Source organism: Emys orbicularis, chromosome 1 (genome assembly GCF_028017835.1).
Source record: "Emys orbicularis isolate rEmyOrb1 chromosome 1, rEmyOrb1.hap1, whole genome shotgun sequence".
NCBI lineage: Eukaryota > Metazoa > Chordata > Testudines > Emydidae > Emys > Emys orbicularis.
In genome coordinates, this window is record NC_088683.1 from 67321548 (window position 1) to 67344634 (window position 23087).

Here is a 23087-nt window from a genome sequence, read left to right on the forward strand (position 1 = left end):
ATGGGCCTCTTTAATAGTGTCGCCCACTCTTGCAATTTTATCACTACTCTCCCAATATTTGGTGTTTTTCTTAATTCCCATCTCCTGCAGAAATGAGAGAGAATGAGAAACTCAGTTTTCAGTCAAAAAAAGTAGATTTCTAGTCCTCCTGCTTGCAGAGAAAAGCTGGACAATGAACACTAAAAGATCAAACACCAAGAGCAAATAAGAAAAAACAAACAAAAATGTATTATTTGTAAAGTCTCATGGTTTTGGGGGGTGATTTTTGAACATGTGGGGCTGGCAACACTGCTTTATGCAGGGCTGAAGTGCTGATCTGATAGGGATCATTACCTGAATTAGGGCCATAGTCCCTCCCCCAAGGATGTTGCAATCTAGTACACAGACAGATTAACAATTCAGCTGCATAATACATCAGGTGCCAGTCTGAATTCGAATAATGCAGGCATCTTGCGGAGATGAGAGGAAATAATCTGTCTCTCACTCTGTAACCTGTCAGTGCCAACACCACCTCCATACTCAGGATTAATTTTACCACAGAAAAGAAACTGCAGAGCTAACCAGTGATTCAAATAAATACACACACACAGTATTAATTCTAAGTTTTAAAATGCAATTTGGGTATAATACCACTACACATCACTTTAATTAACTATCATTACTTTCAGAAATTCTATAAATCCCTAAGAAAGAATCAGTCATTTGTTTTTGGGCCATGCGAAGACATGCTTAAAATGATAAATACCCTCATCATATGAATAATGCATTCACTGTGTATCTAAAACAAGCTCTGTTCCAAAGAGATGTTTAATCCATTCCCTGCTTTTGGGGATAAAATGGAATTAAAAACGGGACATTTATTTCATGAAATGCCTGGTTTGGGCTGCAGGTTTGTCATGGTGATAAAAAATGTCATGGACACAGTGACTTTACAGTTTGTCCACAACTTTTCCTTGTGTCTGGGATTTCACAGGCTGCAGAGGTGTGGGGGTCACCCGAGCCATGGGCTGACCATGTTTGCTGTCACAAAAGCTCAGGGCAGGTGATCCAGCAGCGCCTGGGCCAGGAAGGGAGTGGAGCATCATGGGAGAAAGCCCCACCTGCATGCTGTGTGAGAACCAATGAGCTGGAGCAGGGAGCCGGGACAGCCCTTTGAGACAGGAGCTGCTGCTGCAGGAATAGCGAGGGGTTTGTTTGTTCTGCACCTCCACCTCCCCTCAGGGCCTACTATTATCCACAGACAGGACCTGATCCCCAAAGGACATCCCACCCTAGCGGCAGGACTAGACTTTACCGCCCTCCATCACGTGGCCCCATCACTTTCAATGGCGTTCCTGTGACTTTACATACCATTTCTCCTTAAACCTGTGACATTTACTAAGTTTATCTTGACTGTAAACTCTGGAAGAATTCCACCACGATTTCAACAGCTTCCACCCCACCATCAACCTCAGCCTGGACCAATCTACACGGGAGGTCCACTTCCTAGACACCACAGTACAAATAAGTGATGGTCACGTTAACACCACCCTATACCGAAAACCCACCAACCACTATGACTACCTTCATGCCTCCAGCTTCCACCCCGGACACACTACACGATCCATTGTCTATAGCCAAGCGCTGAGGTACAACCGCATCTGCTCCAACCCCTTAGACAGAGACCAACACCTACAAGATCTTCACCAAGCATTCTCAAAACTACGATATCCACACAAGGAAATAAGGAAACAAATGAACAGAGCCAGACATGTACCCAGAAGCCTCCTGCTACAAGACAAGCCCAAGAAAGAAACCAACAGAACTCCACTGGCCATCACCTACAGTCCTCAGCTTAAACCCCTCCAATGCATCATCAGTGATCTACAACCCATCCTGAACAATGATCCCTCGCTTTCACAGACCTTGGGAGGCAGGCCAGTCCTCGCCCACAGACAACCCGCCAACCTTAAGCATATTCTCACCAGCAACCACACACCACACCATAACAACTCTAACTCAGGAACCAATCCATGCAACAAACCTCGATGCCAACTCTGCCCACATATCTACACCAGCAACACCATCACAGGACCTAACCAGATCAGCTACAACATCATCGGTTCATTCACCTGCACGTCCACCAATGTTTATATGCCATCATGTGCCAGCAATGCCCCTCTGCTATGCACATTGGCCAAACTGGACAGTCACTACGTAAAAGGATAAATGGACACAAGTCAGATATCAGGAATGGCAATATACAAAAACCTGTAGGAGAACACTTCAACCTCCCTGGCCACACAATAACAGATGTAAAAGTAGCCATCTTACAGCAAAAAAACTTCAGGACCAGACTCCAAAGAGAAACTGCTGAGCTTCAGTTCATTTGCAAATTTGACATCATCAGATCAGGATTAAACAAAGACTGTGAATGGCTAGCCAACTACAAAAGCAGTTTCTCCTCCCTTGGTGTTCACACCTCAACTGCTAGCAGAGGACCTCACCCTCCCTGATTGAACTAACCTCGTTATCTCCAGACTGATTCTTGCCTGCATATTTATACCTGCCTCTGGAAATTTCCATTACATGCGTCTGACGAAATGGGTATTCACCCACGAAAGCTTATGCTCCAATACATCTGTTAGTCTTAAAGGTGCCACAGGACTCTCTGTTGCTTTTTACAGATCCAGACTAACACGGCTCCCCCTCTGATACTTGACTGTTCTGTGATTTTTGAGCAAAGATGCCATGACAAATCTCCAGTCTTACTTACAGAATCATAGAAGTATAGGGCTGGAAGAGACCACAAGAGGTCATCAAGTCCAGCCCCCTATGCTGAGGAAGGACCCTGTATACAGAGATCATCCCTGCCAGGTGTTTATCTAACCTGTTCTTAAAAACCTCCAATGATAGGGATTCTACAGCCTCCCTTGGAAGTCTGTCCCAGAGCTTAACTACCCTTATAGTTAGAAAGTTTTTCCTAATATCTAACCAAAATCTCTCTGGCTGTAGGTTAAGCACATTAATTCTTGTCCTACTGCAAGTGAACATGGAGAATAATTGATCCTCATCCTCTTTATAAAAGCCCTTGACTTATTTGATGACTGGTATCAGGTACCCCCTCAGTCTTCTTTTCTCAAGACTAAACATTCTAATTTTTTAACCCTTCGCTCATAGGTCACATTTTCTAAACATTTCATCATTTTTGTTGCTCTCCACAGAACTCTCTCCAATTTGCCCACATCTTTCCTAAAGTGTGGTGCCCAAAATTGGACACAGTACTCCAGCTGAGTCCTCACCAATGCCGAGTACAATAGGACAATTACCTTCCATGTCTGACAAACAACACTCCTGTTAATACACCCCAGAATGATATTAGTCTTTTTGTAACTAGAATCACTGTTGACTCATATTCAATTTGTGATCACAATAACCCCCACATTTTTTTCAGCAATATTGCATCTACCCAGTTATTCCCCATTTTGTAGCTGTGGATTTGATTTTTTCCTTGCTAAGGGAAAAAAAGACAGAGAACGTCATGTGGAACTGCTTCAGAAGCCTTACTAAAATCAAGATATATCACGTTTATTGTTCCCCCCATCCACTAGACCACTACCCCTGTAGAAGAAAAGTACGTTGGTTTGGCATGATTTGCTCTTGACAAAACTATGTTGGCTATTCCTTATAACCCTATTATCCGCTAAATCTTAAAACTGATTGTTTAATAATTTGTTCCAATATCTTTCTAGGCATTGAAGTTAGGTTGATTGTTGCAACAATTCTTAGCTTGGCTACAAATTCAAACTTGAGACATACGTTACACCCCAGTAGGGTGACACCTTTTGTTTGTGCACCCTTTCAGCCTTCACCTTAAGAGCCAAAGGGATCTCTCAAATAAGGCAGAAATGGTCAATTCACCTTCAGATTTGAACAAATTCTCTCTTATAAACAGAGACAGAAGCCAAAGAAAAATTTAAGGGGACTTCCTCTACCAAAGATTCTGGAAGACTATTTTCCCAATGGATAGGCAGATGGAAAATAGTACTTTGTTCAAAAGAAAAGGACCTCCTTTTCCCAGGTTTCTTAATTGCTCATTGTGATGGGGTGTACTCCCCATACTGGTACTGAGAGGGCTGAATTAGGCCAGGTGGGCCCAATCAGCGAATTAAGCAGCAAATGAGGGAGACAAGCTGTGTGGGGAGCTAATTGCGAGGAAGCTCACCTGTGAAAGAAGAGGAGGTAGGCAGAGTTAGTATAAGTCCAGGAATCTGGTAGCAGCAAAGGCTGCCCAGAGGATTTTGCAGTCAGCCTCTGTTTAGTAGAGAGTGAAGGAGGGAACCGAGGGAAATAATAGGACCCTGGGGGCCTGGCCCTAAGGGAAGGGCATACACTCAAGAGAGCAGGGTGGGAAGAGAGCTTGTGGGATGCAGGGTAGGAAGCAGCAAGGTTGTGGACTAAACAGACCGTGGCTGCATGTTGTAGGGAATCTGGGTTGGAACCTGAGTAGAGGGTGGGCCTGGGTTCCCCTACGTGCCACTGGGGAAGTGGCACTGGTGGGGCAGTGAACTGGAAGATTGCCTGGGTCACTGGAGGAGTGACAGGGTCAGGGCACTGGGTGTGAGAACTGCCGGAGGCCCCTTGAACAGAAGAGACTTTGAAAGATTATACCCTTGAAGTGGGGAATGCTGAGTGACCTGGCTGGAGGGCTGAGTAACAAAGAGGCAGCAGCAGCTCCTGGAGTGAGAGAGGAGCTGTGGACCAAGAGAGACGGTGTGCAACAGAGCTAATCCCCAGAACAGCCAGGAGGAGGTGCCATTGCAGCAGTAAGTAGAGCACCCCTGTTACACTCATCAACTGGAGATGGTGTAAATGCTACTCGCATTCAAGGCTGAAAGTGGAAGAATCTGTGCCAAGCTCAAGAATTTTAGATGTTGGTTCTTCTCATTTCTTCCACAAGGATTATATTGGGAACCCAGAACATAGCCTTATAAGCATGTGTGCTTCTCCCAAATACAGTAGGCACATTGAATGCAAGTCTGTGATGGACATGTGGCACAAGCTGTTTCATACGTAACTTTAAACTTCAATAATTCTCTCCTCCTCCATCAATTTCAATTTAAAAAAATTCCAGAAGAATACAATATAATAAATAGATACTTAATAAGTTGAGTTTTATTGACTCATGATGTAAAATACTACCCAACTATGGTACCAGCAGAGATCTGTATTCACTTCAGGAAGCACTGAATCTTGATTTTTATTGGACTGGAAAAACTAGTATGCGACCATGTAACTAAAGACTGCATAATAATACATACGGAATAAAGGCAGCACAGGAAATCTTCATTCTGGAGCTTTCTAACTTTTGAGAATTTGACTTTGCAATCTAAACAACATTCATTAAATGAACGGGGGCAGAAGGGAGTTGTTTGCCTAAGATTTTTTTAGATAGAAAAAAACCAATTCTATTATGCACAGCTGCAATGCTTTCCTCCATCACCATATCATCATCAGGGTTTGAACCTTGGACCTTCAGCGCAGACCACTGAGAGACAGTGTGACTAAGGCCAGGTTTATACTACAGACTTATATTGGTATAACTACATTGCTCAGGGGTGTGAAAAATCGACACCCTTGAACAACGTAGTTATACCGCCCTAACCCCCCATGTAGACAGAGCTATGTTGACAGGAGAGCTTCTCTCATCGGCATAGCTACTGCCTCTTGGGGAGGTGGATTAACTAAGCCAATTAACTAAGATGCTCCTCCTGTTGGCGTAGGAGCATCTTCACTAAAGCGCTACAGCGGCGCAGCTGCGTTGATGCAGTGTTTTAAGTGTAGACCTGCCCTAAGTGGCACTCAGGTCTGTCATATTACAGCTCTGAGTTCCGTTCCCTGGTTGTGTAACCTCTTAGTGGAATATCAGGACTTGGTATCTGGTATCTAGTACTGTGCATCTTCCAGGAGGTCAAATGGTATTGTGGTTGGGAGAGGGGGTGGCCACATCATTTATTTTGCCTGTGTCTCATTAGAGGAGGTTCAGCTTTGTGTGGCATGCTGGAGTGAGATACCAGCATCGTGTATGCACAGTGCTGATGTAATGTTGAACGCGTTTAGCAGTTAGCCTGAAGCAAGCTCTGCTGAACAAAAGACTAATGGGAAATGTCAGCTTCTAACACCTTATAACTTGGCCCAATTACCATTATTATTTAACATTTATATTGCAGTAGAGCCTAGGGGGGTCAACCCAATTGAGGCCTCATTGTGCTAGGGCTGTACAAACACACAGAAAATCACAGTCCCTGCCCCACAGAGTCTACAATCTAAAAGACAAGACATGGTCGATGGGTGAGATAAACAAGAGAATTGGGGTGGGGATGGTATAATATGGGACATATACAATTCTTAGCCAATCAGAAGCAGTGATCACAACTCACCACCTACTTAGTCTGAATAGATTTTTCAAGAAAAAAACAAAAAGCACCTCCCTTGACCCAAATGTCAAAGTGCCCATGCAAACCAAGGGGGCATTACAGTACTTGTAAAAAGCAGATTTTTTTTTTTAATAATGAAAATGTGAGGCAATCTAAATATAGAGCATCACTAGAGCGCTCCATAGAATAAACCATAAACCGCTTGGTAAAACTAACAAATGATTTGGCTTCTCTAACTTGTAAAGTATTTTTGTGAAAATGGGGTAAGGACAATTAAAATTTAAACTAGCTGGTCTACCTGGGATGCTCTGTCTCCTCACAGCCAATGCTCCTTCAGGTGGTTTTGTCTGGTTTGCAGATTTAGTATAGGGACTCTCATCTGAAAACAAACAAACAGTGAAGGTTTCAGTTTCAAATATGTTGTAAGTGATATATTTCAACATAATTTCTGATTTAACTAGTAATTTACTTCTCCCACAAAAAGGAACAATTTGATAACATACCAGGAACATTATTAGTCCTATAGGATTGTCATAAGGCAGCCCCACCCAGAGCACCCTTGTAAGGAAGGCTGTGGCATAACAGTTTCCTTCCTTCTTAGTCCCTATAAATAGTCCAAAGAATCTTCCCAAGTATAAATATAGCCCTTGTGGGGTTCATTTAATACAAAAGTCCCATCCATATAAATCATAACAATACAAGTCCCATCAATGAGAATTCTTCCAGCATAGTCCAAACAGTATATATACTATGCAACGTACAAGCCCCGCAGTCCCTCACCAAGCCCTTGCGCTCCAGTGCCGCCCCAGGGTCCCTCACCACATCCCAACACTCGAGTGCACTCTTGTCCTGTCCTATTAGGATGGCCACCCCCGCCTTTCCAACTGGAGTACAACTCTACTCCCATGGTTCCTCTGGGTCCAGCTCTCAAGCCCTGGAGAGGTCAGCGGGTAAGCTCCTGCACTGGTTCCCTGCCTTCAGCCCTCTCTGGCCCACAGCTCTGGCTCTCCAGCTTTGAGCCAGCAGACAACTCCTGCCTTCAGCCCTCTCCAGCACTCGCCCTCTACCTTTCTGGCTTGGCGATACCAGCCAGCAAACCCCTCTTGCTGCTCTCCTTGCCTTCAGTCTTCCCCCAGGAAACACCTTCTTCTCTCTTCCAGGACCTCCTCCAGTCCCCTGTTCTCAGGCAGCTCTCACCTGTCTGCATTGGGACTCTCTTTCCTGTCTTCCTTCAGGCACTTCCCCTCACTGGATCTCTCCCTGGGCCTTTATAGCTCACAGGTGCTGCCCCACCCTCTTAACTGGCCAATTGGGAGCACCTGCTCTGGCAAAGGGAGCTTGACCTACTTCATTTACTGGGGCCAGCCATTCTGTGACAAGGACGCACAGAATGTCTTTAGTATACTAGCCAGGGCAGTGAGTAAAGTGCACTCTCTCTGAATACAAGAGCCGTCACTGGCTACATTGGAAGTATAAGAATGAACACTTCCTCTCTCTTGGACAAAGATGGCAGACTCTAGCTGTGTTACAGAGGAGAAAAGCACTATGTAAAGCTCATATTGCAGGCAGCCTTTACCTGTATCTGGCTACGGGAAACTTTAACTGTTCTACTTTAAAAGGACTCTGGGAAATGTGGACTTTCCCCTTTTCACTTTAAGAACTCTTGTTCTCACTTTAATGACTCTAAAAGTGGGAGGCCTCCCATCCACATTAGCTGCAAGAAGCTTTATGCCTTTATTATTTTGAGACTCTGTAAGAAGACATTCTTTTTGATTTGGGGCTCTGCTCACAGAAAGCCCCTCTTGTGTTGTGGCCAGTGATCTGTGAGAGTGTCAGCCAACCATTTCCAGACTCAGCCTGGCCAAGCACTTTCCTACCCAAAGGACGACACTGCACCCACTAGCAGTGGGCTTGTCTTCATGCACAGCAATGCAGCTGCGCCACTGTAGCGCTTTAGTGAAGATGCTACTAAGCCGACGGGAGACCTTCATGTCAATGGGAGAAGCTCTCCTGTCAACCGAGCACTGTCTACAGGGGTGGGGAGGGGGAAGGTCAGTATAACTGTGTTATTCAGGGTGTGGATTTTCCACACCCCTGAGCAATGTAGTTATACTGATATAGGTCTGTAGTGTAGACCTGGCATAAGTGGTGATGCTGCTCTTGATCAACCTTGATCCTTCTGAGTCACTGGGACTGGCTAGCAGGGCAGATGGGCCATCCATTAAAGGCAGAACCAGGTAGAAATGAGTTGCTTACTGCTCCCCCATAGCAGCCTTCTCAATAGGAGAATAAAAAAACCCAGCTTACAGTGCACCATTAAATATAAATTACCACCAGAGAAAGACTTCAATAGGAACTGTATGTGTTAATTAGGCACTAGTATTAATAGTGTTTACTTCACTTCCTCAATCAAAAGAAAAAATAAAAGGGAATTAGATCCTACTTTGTGGGTCCTTTAATCTGGTTCTCGAACAGCTCTTTATGCATTATCAAATATTTCTATTTGCATACTTTTTTCTCTTTAAGTTGGTAAGGACCAATTAGTTTTTAGCATATGCATACAGCCGTGAGTAAATACAGATCAATGGCTAAAGGAATCAAAGCCTAAGTTATCTAGTGACACCTTGAGATGCAACAAAAATCAGTAGATGAATAATATAAACATATTTTTGGCTATCAATTTTTTTTTCTAACTGACCCTCTTTAGATTTTTTCTCTCTTTACTGATTACTGTATTTGTAAAATCTCAGACTCCATTAGAAAATTATATCAGAAGATAAACCATTCATTTTTATTCAAATAAGATAAGGGTTTGGTCAGCATAATTTAAAACCAGGTCTCAGATAAAAGACACTACAAAGAACAGTTCATTTTTTTCAAACTACAGATCTTCTACAACAAATTCCACTTAGTAAGGCAGACTCAGTAACAAGAAAAGCTTCTGAACATTAGCAACAAGGTAAAAGGCTGTTGTACAACCATGCCCCTGGAAGGGAATGGAGCGAATAATTAAAAGCATCTCAGTGTATCAGGTCTGCAAGATATCATTACTTCTACTACAGTAAGATTAACTCCCATTGCCATGGAACTATATAATCATAATGAGAAAGATAACACAGCCTCTGCTACGCTGTATGCTAGCGTAAAGCCAAAGACAATAACAAACATAGAATGGAGAGAGAGAGACAGACAGGATTCTGAAATGGATTTAAGTCATGCCTATGTTAAGACAAAGGTGGACTTTGGAGGAAGCACCACCAATCTTTCCACCTTAAAAAAAAACAGCTTTGGTAAAGCTAATATTATTGTATGAGGGGATACAGTCCTGTTGGATTTTGAAAAACATGCCTGGAGAGAGAAGTTAGTGCTTGTGAAAGAAGTGGATTGATCTTTCTCATTCACAGAAAAGGCAACGCACAGCTACTGGCAGTACAAGCTTCCCCAGGCTACCCCAATAGGGGGCAGTTTAGATACCCCATACATGCAATCTTTAGCTCTTTCTTATTAGAAGATGCCAATTGTGATGGTAACTATTGTGGCAGCGATACTTCTCTATTAAGAAATGAACAGAGATCATCCATGTAGTTTCACATAATCTGATGAATGACGACGACGTTTGGTTACTACCAATATCTGAACAGGGGGACTTTAGACAAAAAAATATCCATTGAACAAAACAGTCCTGGTCCTAGTGCGCCTTGATAAAATATTCAATTTAAATTAATCACTTTAGGCAGACTGGAGAGAGGACAAAGGGAAGAGGAGTTCTCACAAGTAGACATTCAAACCCTATTTCTAAAGAGATAAGTAAATCAACATTTCCTGTGAGAACAAGATTTTCCCAGTACCCCACTGCATTTTAGGGGGTCCTGGTCTCAAAGTGAAGTTTACAGGGCTCACAGGTGCCCAGGTAGATTTGAGTACGTACTTTGTATTGAAGGAGCAGGACAGATGGTTGCACTATGAAGATCAGAGAAGAGAAGAGGGGCCAGTTACTCAAAGTTTCCTGGAGCCAGTGGCTCACATGGCTGATGTGGATAAGGCACATCAGTTTCATAGCCAACGGTACACACAACGGAGCATTGGGGCCAGCATCACATCTGACTGCTTTGACTTTCCTAACCGAATGGATCAGGTACCCATTTTGCAGAGGGGTAAACTGGAGGTGGCCTTTCAGTGTGAGATTGAGTGAAAATTGAACCTTCAGGATTGCAGTCGAGCACCTTAATCACTCAGCCACTGCACCTCTAGCCAACATCCCAAAAATGTAAGGGGTAAATAGCTACAGATAATCTCCCTACCTGATAACTAAAGATTAGGTAAAAGGGTGGTGGATTTCAAGGCTTGTTATATGGAGAGGAGTCATGTGGCACAGCAGAGGGGCATTCCATTATCAAGATTAGATTATATTCAGGAGTATAAATATCACCTAGATATAATCCTGAATGTAAATATATACTGATTATTTATCATTCATAGGGAGATATTCCTACCCTTTAATGAATTTCTGTTACACTAAACTAAGTGTTTTGTTACTGAGGAGCAAAAACATTTATCTGCAGCACTTTCATATACGCAACTTCAAATTTTGCCTCTTAATTCACTAGCTCTTTCCCATTTCTAGAGAGACCCTACTGCAGGTGTTCATTTTTACTACGGGGGAAATAGCATTGCTCTGTAGATGCAGTCCTTGACCTGCATTCATTGCATCAATGGATTTTTTTTTTTAATTTCCTCTGGCTGAGAGATTAGACAGTCTGTGGTAAACAAACAATTTTTAGTAAGTCACTATGTTGTACTGTGGTAATTGCTATGCCAGCAGATTCCTTAACTTAATGACTACAGGAAAAGCTTTTCATGTTAACTATCAGGTTTCAATTTCCATGGCTATGAAGACAGACAACTTGCATATTTCTTGTAGTTGTTTGTACACAATATTGAGCAAGTTACCAGAACATTTTCATTTACATCTTTCCTGACCAGAATGCAAAACTAATCTTTGAGGAAAAGTCTCTCAGATTACGGACATATAAACTTCTTAAGTTGGTAAGCAGAATGGCCTTCATTCTTTTACCTGTCCTCTCTAAAATTATTGCTGCAAATAGTAAAATATAGCGATTACATATACTACATCACATTACACCTTCAAAGCCCAATACATACATATATACACTAATTAATTAGCACTATCACTATCACCACTGAAATCTTTACAAATGACTGATTTTGTACATAATTAACATTAGTGAGATCCTCCTGGTTCCCTGTGCACTATAGGGCAAAGACCACAATACCTAGTTGCAAAGTTTATAGTAACCACCACCACCACTACATATTGTATAGGCAAGTAGTGCAATGAGTCCACTGCCTATCATTCTAATGAATACTGTCTCATTGTTTCTTTGTGCTCCCCAGTCTATCTCTCAGCATCCATCTGCTGTCTTATAATTAAACTATACGCTCTCTGGGGCAGAGATCATCATTTAGTTCTGTATTTGTACATTATTCCTAGTGCAACATGGCCCTGATGCATGACTGGGACTCCTATATTCTACTGCAATATAAATAATAAATACTATTACATAAGTAGTAATGTCTTACTACAAACATAGACACTGCACAATGCATACATAGGGGGCTTCTTTGTTTGTTCCCTTCCCCGCCATTTCAAGTATCTGCTCCTGTACCTAGCCAAAAAAAAGGGGGAAAAAGAGAGAGAGAGAGAGAGAGAGAGTACTACATGAGATCTTTGGTGTTTATTCTACTCAGTTTGATAGCATCCTTTAAAAAAAAATTACTAATCAGTGATAAGACAGTGAGTAAGAGGAAGGTTGTAGGATACCTCCTCCACAGTACAGTCCAGGCATTCAAAACATCAATCAGCTTAACATAACATTATTTATGTGTCACAACAGATGACTGTGAAAGTAACTGATAACAGAACTGTGCCTGAAGGTTCTCATCATGCTGAGTTCTGATGTAACCTCAGCCTCTGTTAGCCCATGGAGTTTGGGATATAACCCCAACACTGGTGCATAGTGTTATGCCATTACACCTTAAGCTGGCCCAGTGTATTTTGGGCACCCACCAGAAAATTGCAGTGATCTATATTTGTAGCTGCTTGTTCTATGTGGAGTAGTATGTGTGGGAACAATACAGAAACACATGCTTTATCCATATATTTGCCTGTATAAAAATGTATTGATCCTGGTGTAATTTTTAAAGATACAGTATGAAGATGAGGAGGATGTGTTGAGTTATTAAGAATTCTTCCAGAACTGCTGAAACTGCAGTGTCTCCAAACGAGTTAGTTTGTCAAAAATGACTGAAATTAATGAGCACATGCCTCAGATTTTCTGTCTCTGGAATTCCTAGAGCTGATATATCTGAGTCACAGGATGACAGCTCTAGTATTCCTGAAACTCATAATGAAGAGCATTATTCATAACAGGAACAGAATTCAGAAACACAAAGGCAATAACATAGATCTTACTCCAGTCTACATGACGCTCCTGCTGCTCTGTCAGCTCTAGCTAACATTAGGTTAGCAATTCTACTGTTTGTTACTGCTCTGCAGCCATCAGATCCAGAAGGGAATATGTTCTTTAGACTTATCCAAAACCCGCATTTTCTGCAGAGTATCATATTTGTAGCAGCTGTTAAATGCTAAAGGACTGGGTTGCTAGGACCTCTTCGGTTACATCCATAGCTTGTGGTTAGAGCCCTTCACAGCAATAAATAAACTTTGCTATTTCTTACAAGCCCAAAGGTTGGAGGATGCTTAGGGAGAGTGGGCCCACTGAGGATAGGGCCTACTACTATGAGTAATCCTACTGAAGACAATGGCAGCCATATATCCCTAGTTGAAATGAAGACATTCTGGATGACAACATATTAAAGTAACTTCACAACAGGTATGCAATACCCTGCACAGTGTAAGTAGCAATATTCATGTGCAAATCATGGATATTAATGTCACATCTTTGAAAAGGTCGACCTTACATAGCAACCTGATGAAATCGAGAACAGTATGCCGGATACAGAAAGTGAATTCTACTTTGTATAATTAATATTTGAAAAGTGCTTTGGAAAGTAAAAGCCCTATGTCATGCAAAATATAAAGTATAGTTTAAAGTGGATGAAAAACAGCTGTATCTAAATGGGAATAGTTTGTGATGCCACAATGCCCTGAAATTTTCTAGGAATTACTGTGTATTTAGAAAATCTATCCAGATTCTTGATGTTACACTTAGCATCAACATTTTCAGCACAGTAACACCTGCTGTTAATAATGCCATTGAGAAAAACATTTAGGAGGAGGCTGTTCTTGGATGGAAGAACATTTTGGAAGATTTACTTTTAAATAATGCAAGAGCCCAGATTAGAACTAATATTATGGATTGGCCAGGGTTACCACAATGTCTCAATCTGTACTGGAGAGTTTGATGGCCTACAACAGCAGAAAATAGAGGCAGTACTGGCCAAATGTTTTCAACGTTGAGTAATGAACACTGTCTGAATTTACAGGTTTAATAGAACAGCACAATGTCAACAATCTACTACACACGTATATTATCCTTTTTCAGACTTGTCATGCAAAGTTTAACCATAAAAAAATGATCCGCCATTTTACATCCAGTGGTGCAAAGGGGTAAAAATTGCATAGGCACCTAAGTCCCATTTTTCAAAAGTGGCTCAAGTGGCACTGACTTCCAATGAGACTTCAGCTGCTAAGTGCTTAAGTCCCTTTTGAAAATGGGACTTAAGCAATTTTTAAAATTTTACCCAAAGAGCTTTAAATTCAAAACTTTAAGTGCCGGAATGGTCATGAATGAACTGTACCTCTAAATACCACAAATATGAATGTAATCATTTTTATTCACTTTTTGATGTACTCTGTGATTCTCACCCTTAACCCCTAGAAATCATCATTAAGAAAACTTAAGGCCTTCTATTTTCCACTTATTTGGAAGTTTTGGAGTGTGTGTATATTGGGAGAAACAGGAGGAAGAGGGTTTTAAAAATCCTGAATATATTATTTCTCCTCCTACACTTAGCCAACTGTCACATGCTGTATCTGCAGACATCATTCTCAAACAGTACTAGCATCCAGCAAATAACCATTAGCGCTCTAAGACGTACATAAGGTGAAAGAAAGTTGAATAAATCTTTATTCTATTCTCTGAGTTCTGAATTGTCTGGTTCTTTAGTACAGAACCATCCCAATGATAGTCTTAAACTAATGGAAGCTACAGCACTCTGTAATTATGTATCTTAAACTTCCTACTGATATCTAAAATACCCAGTGAATTTTACTGTCTAAAAGTAAGCTAAAGATAAAAGTCACTAAAAAATGTAGATGCCTAAAATTAAGCTCCATAACCAATATTTAGGCATCTGAATAGAAATGGCCTGATTCTCAAAAGGTGCTGAGCTCTCATACAGTTCTTTCGCTATGGGAGATGCATATCTTTTTAAGATTGCCTGAAAAAGGCAACTGGATATAGTAAAGTTGCCTCTGGAACTGCTGGCATACAGTGAAACTCTCCTTCAATGAATTCTCTAATAAAGAAGAAATCCTATTACAATAACATGTTTTTAAATCTACCAAGCAGAGATTACTTCAAATCCTATAAATATTTATTTTTCTCTGTTTGTAAAAATGTCAAATGTTTGCTAGAAGATTAAACCCAATGCCGTAAAATAGGATAATTACTGAATCATAAAATAATCTAACCCTCATTTTAGGTTGTAAAGTGGGGTACTTACTACAACAGTGTCTTGAGCTGCCATGTTTATTCTCTCTGAAAATGATGTACAGTGCAGAACACAAAAGTGAAGCACATGGAGTTTATTCCCATCTGCTAGAAATGGGAGAACTCGCAGTAGTTAGGGATGGAAATTACTTCTTATATCACTTACTCCATCTCTTTACCAATGCATGATTGTGCTGCTTAGTGCATTTTATACTGCTGTGGCCAGTCTAGTCCCAAATGATGGGGCTTCCACCACTATCTTTTACAAGAAAATTCCTCAGTGAAATAGCTCACACTGACAGAAAGCTTTTCCTGATATTCAACCTAAATTTTCCTTTTCTAAACTTCATCCCATCATTCCCAGTTAGATTCCTAACTGAAGGATGCTTATCCAAACGCCAGACCTTTCTGGTCCTCCCATCACAATGTATTTTGGCTGCAATTTGGTTTTGAAAAACATATGCATAGAGAGCAGCCATGTTGCATTGTTTTGACAAAGCATTGCATACTGATGCAACATCGCAGTATGTGTGCAGCAGCCTTTTAAGCACAACCTGAAAACTATATCCTGTGTGACAACTAAGACATTTTTATACACTAATTAAAACCCACACAAAAACATTTGGAATTGGTGGCTAGCAATCCCCAAAACATAAGCTTTTGTGAAAAAAAATGTCCCTAGAATTTTTTTGAAATGCTGTCAAGACTGTAACCTCTTAACTATAGAGTCAATACTGTGACACCATAATAACCCTAATAGAGTAGAGAGAGACGACCAGTCCTCTCCTTTGCCTCCCTTTCTCCCACTCTAGTAGGCACTTACCTTTGTTACTCTACTGTTTTCTTGCATAAATGTTTATATTTGAATAACCTTAATATTGCCTTTGGTCTCCTCTTGCTTTACGTACTCCCTCTCCCTCCAGCTGTACCTCAGATCCTCTCCAGCTGGGTTTTTATTGACCTGCTGAGACTGAGCAGCCATGGTCTTTGTTCATGACTTATTGGGGGAAAATAACAGGTTTGTAGTGTGGTAACATTTCATCCTGATAAAGCCTTTTTGTGATTGTATGGTTTGATATAATCTTACTTTCTTGTAATCTATTATTACATCTACCCTCCTGCAGTTAAACTCTGATAGTAGAATGTTTCCTGGATATTTGATCTGTACAGATACTGAAGGATATGTCTACTGTATTGGTGGATATAATGGTTCCGCATATTCTGATGGCCTCTATGCTTCCTTGGATATCTGCTAGAGCTTTTCCTGCAGGTCAGCTGCCTAGAACTTAAAAAGTGGAAGTGGTGATTGAAACTGCCACAAGGCTATTTTAAAGCCTATTGGATTTTCCCTAAATGGCTGTATATGGATAATCATCTTTTTAGCAGTACGTGCTAGAAAACTAGCCAATCCTGGTTTCCCTATGTGCACAAGAAAGCAGAAAAGTGTGTGTGTGTGTGTGTGTGTGTGTGTGTGTGTGTGTGTGTGCGTGTGTGTGTGAGAGAGAGAGAGAGAACACCTTTTACACAGCATGCCAAGGAAAACAGAAGCCAGTTTTGAAAATGAATAAATAAAATGAATAAAGATATATATAATGACAGGTTTCAGAGTAGCAGCCGTGTTAGTCTGTATCCGCAAAAAGAACAGGAGTACTTGTGGCACCTTAGAGACTAACAAATTTATTAGCGCATAAGCTTTCGTATGCATCCGAAGAAGTGGGCTGTAGCCCACGAAAGCGTATGCTCTAATAAATTTGTTAGTCTCTAAGGTGCCACAATATATATAATATAAGCCAGTTGAGAGAATGATTGTCACATTGGAATTAAATACAAAGGCAACTATTTAATAGGGTGACCAGATGTACTGATTTTATAGGGACAGTCCCGATTTTGGGGGCTGTTTCTTATATAGGCATCTATTACCCCCCACCCCCGTCCCGATTTTTTACACTTGCTATCTGGTCACCCTACTATTTAAGAAAAAAATCTCTATCCCCTTTCTATTATTTCTCATTTAAACTATATATATTTGTGTTTGAACAACAAAATGGGCATGAAATGGTAATATAACAATCTACATGTATGTTGGAGGAATAAACAGCCAGGAGGTAGATTTGTTTGTTAAGGTTTTCACAGAGGCAGGGGATATGGGTGGGAGTAACAGAGGATGGCATTTTAAAAAGAAAAGAAAATGTAGGCTGACTAAAGGAAGTACTTGCCAACTTGCTACAGCCTGTAGAATAGTCTCCCAAGGCAAGCAATGGAAACTCTATCACTAGAGACATTTAAAAGTAGATTACAAAACATATGATTCACTGCAGGTAACATTAATCCTGCACTGGAATGGAGATAAAAGGACATATTTTTTATTAGGTTATTTAATCTCTTACTTCTGTGTCTTTGGAAAGTAGGACTGACCTTTTACTTTTGACTTGGCTTCAGGATATAGTAGGAGTAAGCAAGCTGGCATACCGGACTCTCTCTCACAGTGCACCTCTGTCCAAGTTTTAGGACTTGATAAATAGTGGGCTATCAGAAGTGTTTGTCCATTTTCCTGTCTACCTGCCTTCTAACTCATGTCTGAATTACTGCCTTGTAATACTATACCAAATAATATCATAATCAAACAAACAGGTGGACATGTAATATGCATAAAATATTATAGGCAGCTCCCACGTCCTTCACAAAAATGTACAAGTAACTTTTAATCTTTCCCAATATATCAATCCTCCAGCTCCTTAATCGATATCGTTGCTCCTCTTGGAATTCATTGCAATATGTCCGCAATCTCTCTGGCCCTGAAGTTTTCAGAACTGAACATGATCTAGCTATCATTAGAACTGTATACACAGACCCTATTGTCTCATTGTTTCATAATATGAAAATACAATTTGTTGCTTGCTTTCTCAAATCCAACATTAATTTTCAAGGCAGGGGATTATTATATTATTTTACTTATTGTATGTTGGTATCATACTGTGTAAATGTAGAGCCTGCAGCAGTAATTTTTAGTGATGGGGTTATTCAATGTATAAAATGTTCTTAACACAGCCACTGGGAAATGTATACACATAATGTAAAACCACATGCATTAAAAAAATAAACCAAACGGACACATTTTCAGCCAGAGGCCTCACCAACCCACAAAATATTCAGCCCTTCAGGTAAAAGTTTGAGTAAACAGATAGCACTTTCAACATGTTCTTAAGGCCAAACACTCATGCTTTGTCAGACAAACAAGGGGAAGTGAATGCCAGAGTTGACGGAATTCCACTAAAAATGTCCTGTCTCCAGATTTTTATATTTAAGGATTTGTCAGTGAGAGAATCCAAGCTGATTTCAGCAGCTGGGATGGAGCATAGGGAGATTACCAGTTTATAAGATACAGCAGGGGTCGGCAACCTTTCAGAAGCGGTGTGCCGAGTCTTCATTTATTCACTCTAATTTAAGGTTTCGCGTGCCAGTAATACATTTTAACGTTTTTAGAAGGTCTCTTTCTATAAGTCTATAACATATAACTAAACTATTGTTGTATGTAAAGTAAATAAGGTTTTTAAAATGTTTAAGAAGCTTCATTTAAAATTAAATTAAAATGCAGAGCCCCTCGGACCGGTGGCCAGGACCCGGCAGTGTGAGTGCCACTGAAAATCAGCTCGCGTGCCGCCTTCGGCACGCGTGCCAGAGGTTGCCTACCCCTGAGATACAGTATACAAGACCCAAACCATAAATGGCTTTACAGATTCCAACACCCAAATGAAACAGAAATCAAGCACAGTCTGCGGTGCACAGTTGTAGTATGCTCCTCAAAAACTGCCATTAGTTAAGCAGGCAACCACATTCTATGCTAGCTAAAAGCTCTACACGGGTAGCCCAGTGCAGAGCGCATTGCATTAATCTCACCTGGAAGTGACAAAGGCATGAGTAACTGTGGCAAGATCCAGAACTGAAAGAACAGGTCACAACTACCTAGGCCAAGGAAAGATGGAGCAAAACAGTCTTGATCCACTGCTGTTACCTGAAAAATCTAGAGGAAATGGAAGTTCTAAATAGATACTCTAAAATGCAAACCTTGTTAACAATAGCAGGGATCAACTGAGGAGGAATCTATATTCTAAGGTGTGTCTTTTGAATGTTTCCCCATGTCTGTCAGCATCACCTCATCTTACCTAATTGCTGTTTCAATTACTGCCCTGACTGCACGGTTCCCGGAAGCAGCCGGCGTCTCCAGCTCCCAGGCACAGGGGCAGCCCCGGGGCCCTGAACGCCGATGGGAGCTGCAGGGGTGGCGCCTGCAGGCAGCATGCAGAGCCCCCTGGCCCATCTGCCTAGGAGCCGGACATGCCAGCCGCTTTCGGGAGCCGCCTGAGGTAAGCACCACCCAGCCAGAGTCCGCACCCCAAACCTCCTTCCGCACCGCAACGCTCTGCCCCAGGTCGGAACCCCCTCCCGTACCCTAACTCCCTGCTCCATCCCAGTGAAACTGAGTGAGGGTGGGGGAGAGAGAGCGACAGAGGAAGGGGGGATGGAGGGAGCGGGGGCAGGGCCTTGGAGAAGGGACGGGGAAGGGCCTCGGGGAAGGGGTGGGGCAGGGGGCGGGTCATGAGTGTTCGGTTTTGTGCGATTAGAGCTAGCACTATACTGCCTCTCATGCCGTTGAGCCACCTCTCCTCCATATGAAACTGAGGTCATGCTCCTTGCAAGTAGGCCTCTTGTGGTGGGTCTATTGCCTATATTTCTGTACCCCAAAGGCCAATGCAAGGTGATTGGGAGAGGACTGTATTTAGGTGAATATGATAAACTTACAACCCTAGTCATCTTTTTCCTAACTTTTTTTTTTTTTTTTTTAAACATAAAATATTTTGGATCAGATACAATTTTCTTTCACTTTTTGCTCAAAGTAGCAATAATGCATCTATAATCACATTGATGAATAAAAAAATAAGTGTCAGTAACCATCTTAAGTGAATTTGAACACATCTTTGCAATAAGGCAGCTGCTTTAGCCACTATGCAAAACAATTTTTCATTATTATCAATGTTATTTTTAGGTGTTAAATTAAGTTATAGGCAATATTGTCTATTGTTACCTAGATAAAATAGAAGCTTATTGAGACTTACAAGTTTAAAAACTGAATAAAATGACGACAAAGATCCAACAAGGCCTGTTCCTAGTTCATACAAACATCGATATGTATGCAAAATTTCATGTAAACAAGACATTTTATGGTTTTCATCTTTAATAAAAAACTAAGGTGAAGAACAAAAGTTTCCCTACATTTTTAAACATTAGATTTCTCCAAAAATAGATATTTTACTATATGATAATCGAGCAAACAGGTCAATCACAAAAAGTAATATTCCATTCTTTGGTATTCTCAGGAAACTATCTCAGATTCTCAGACAAGTTAGATCTTGTATAAATAGCAGGAGTAACACTTTTTCTATCTTAGGTCCCAATTCTGGAAAGTATCCCTATTTCTGAGTGCATTTAGGCATATGCTTAAATCCCACTGAAATCTGTGGCATGTAAGCACATGCTTAAAAGTTACACATGTGAATGAGTGCTGTCCTGAACAGAGATTCTTTCCAGAACTGGGATCATATGTCCCCATTCTGCAAAGACTTATGCACATGCTTAGCTTTTATGCACTGTAGTATCCTATGGAAATAAACAGGTCTGTTCACCATGAGTAAAGTTAAGCATAGTGCAAATCTCATTATAATCTCTGGTCAAGCTTTTCAAACCTGGGAATTTAAAATTAAGATCCTAAATGAACTTAAATAAAAGTAGCCTGACTTTTGGAAGTAGTGAGCACCCACAAATCCTTCTGAAGTCAGCTGAAGCTGCACGTGTCAGTACCTGTGAAAAATCAAACCACTTTTACTTAGGTGCCTATACATGGATTTGGGAACCTAATTTACAGCACCTAGGTTTGAGCATTTTGGACTCAGTCTAAAAATATATTTTAAATAGAGTGCTAGAACATTTGTACTCACAAAGCTGTTTAAAATATTCATAAATAGCAATTTCTGAAACAAGAAACCATAGAATAATAGACGTTTGATATAGAAAAGCACCAGTCCATGTCTGTTCCCTGACAGTTTTCCAGTCTAATTGTAAATGCCCAAGTGTTGGGGATACCATCTCTTCTCTTAGGAGACTCTTTTCTGCATATATAGTAATAATGCACACCACTGTCAGGAGGTTTTTCCGGATACTTGGCTTAAATTTTACTTTCCTAATTTCATCCGTTTACCAGTAAATTACACCACCATTTAATGATTCCTTTCCATCCTTTCCTACCCTATCATTCCTCTCTCATCCCTCACACATGCACACTCTTAGTAACTGCTTACCCAATATGGAAAACAATACAATCTAGAGCTGGTAAATGCTAAGGATTTGTTTTACACTCTTAATGGCACATATACTGTTTTGATTCATTAGTTCCTTCTCGAAATCTTGACTAAATCCACAGAGAGCCATCACAAATTACAATCACAGCTAAATTTGACTGGTTACAACAGTCTTTTCAGCCATCAATCACCTGTCTTTCTCCATCTCTGTTTGAGCTTGGACTATCCCACATGCATAAAAATAAGAACCTGAGGAACTGTGTTTTTCTAGTTGTTTAAGTGAATCCCCACATACAAGAAAGTCCATAGTAGTTTTTCTGTCAGATAAAATCAGTCCTCTGGTAGTCCCTGGGACTCACCTGAGCACAATAATATTTTATGTCCAACAGTAACACTGACAAAGAACAGTATGTTTAATTTAGCTTATGGGCTCAGCATGCAGATATTTGGCAGCCGTAACCCATTTCCATAGCTGTGTTTCTATTCCCACCACCCCCCGTCTATAAGCAATTAATTTATGCCGATGGTCCAAAGTCAAGGAGCACCACAGAGTACAGTGCAGCAGTCCGCCTGTCTAGTGGATGGTATGATTAGCATTTAAAATGTAACCCTATTAATCTAAATGTAGCTTCTGAATGTTATATAGCTGCGTAACTATTTTCCTAACAATTCATGTGCTAAATTCTACAGGATTTTGCTAAAGACCATCTTTAACTTGACAGCCTGAATTTAGTAAGATAAAGCATACACAGCAAACAATGCGCATGAACAACTCTGGTTACAAAAAAAGATCAAATAGGCTTTTTTAACCATTAGGAATGGACTGGCTAAAGCACTGGGGCATGAACAAGAGCATCACTACAAAATAAACATCATGAAATTGAACTATTCCAAGTACTCAACACACACCATAGTTCTACATCTATGGGTAAAATTTGTGTCTTCTCCTTCCAAAAGGACTATATTATTAATTCCAGTTATGAGACACTGCAGTGTCAAGTGAAGAAAGCCCAGAGTTTAACTCTCTCTCTCTAGTTGCATATAGGATATGGCCCAATTTCACTGCAATGTCTGTGCACCTACCAAGTGTTTAAAAATAAATATAATAATCGCTCTCTTTCTTCCTTCCCAGACTGTAGGAGATACATTTGATTTGCATATAGGGCTTTTGTGTGTGTGTATGTGTAAAGAATTTGTCAAGCGGAAGCTAAAATGGACAAATAATTTTCCATTTAGTTCTGAGTGCAGTGAGGTTTGTGGTCATTTCTATCTCTTGCAGGAGTGAGTTCCACTAGTCTAGGTTTAGCTTCATTAAATGTTTGGATTCCTGCATTCATAAGTCGCTCCCTACTGCTCAACAGCTTTACTGTTCCTGTGGAATCTAGCTGTTGTAGGAAGTCATGGCCACAGATGAAGAAGTTACTCTCTCAGATAGTTAGGGCTAATCCCATGGAGGGCTTTGAATACCAGGACAGAAATCTTGAAACTGTATTCAGTGAAAAGTCTGTACAGAAAGCAGAGGACAGAAAGATTGTGTTCATGGTGGCCCATGTGTCTAAGTA

The 23087-nt window shown here is 40.9% G+C and overlaps 1 protein-coding gene across 5 annotated transcripts in view; it reads right to left on the reverse strand.

Annotated features, from left to right (window-relative positions):
• The window catches only part of GRIP1 (glutamate receptor interacting protein 1), a 358951-nt gene that overhangs the window by 164162 nt on the left and 171702 nt on the right, over positions 1-23087 (reverse strand). For all 5 annotated transcript variants that reach the window (XM_065419595.1, XM_065419580.1, XM_065419588.1 and 2 more), the window contains exon 2: positions 6715-6795. In XM_065419595.1, coding sequence (XP_065275667.1) covers positions 6715-6795 — 81 coding nt within the window. The remainder of the gene's footprint in view (positions 1-6714; positions 6796-23087) is intronic.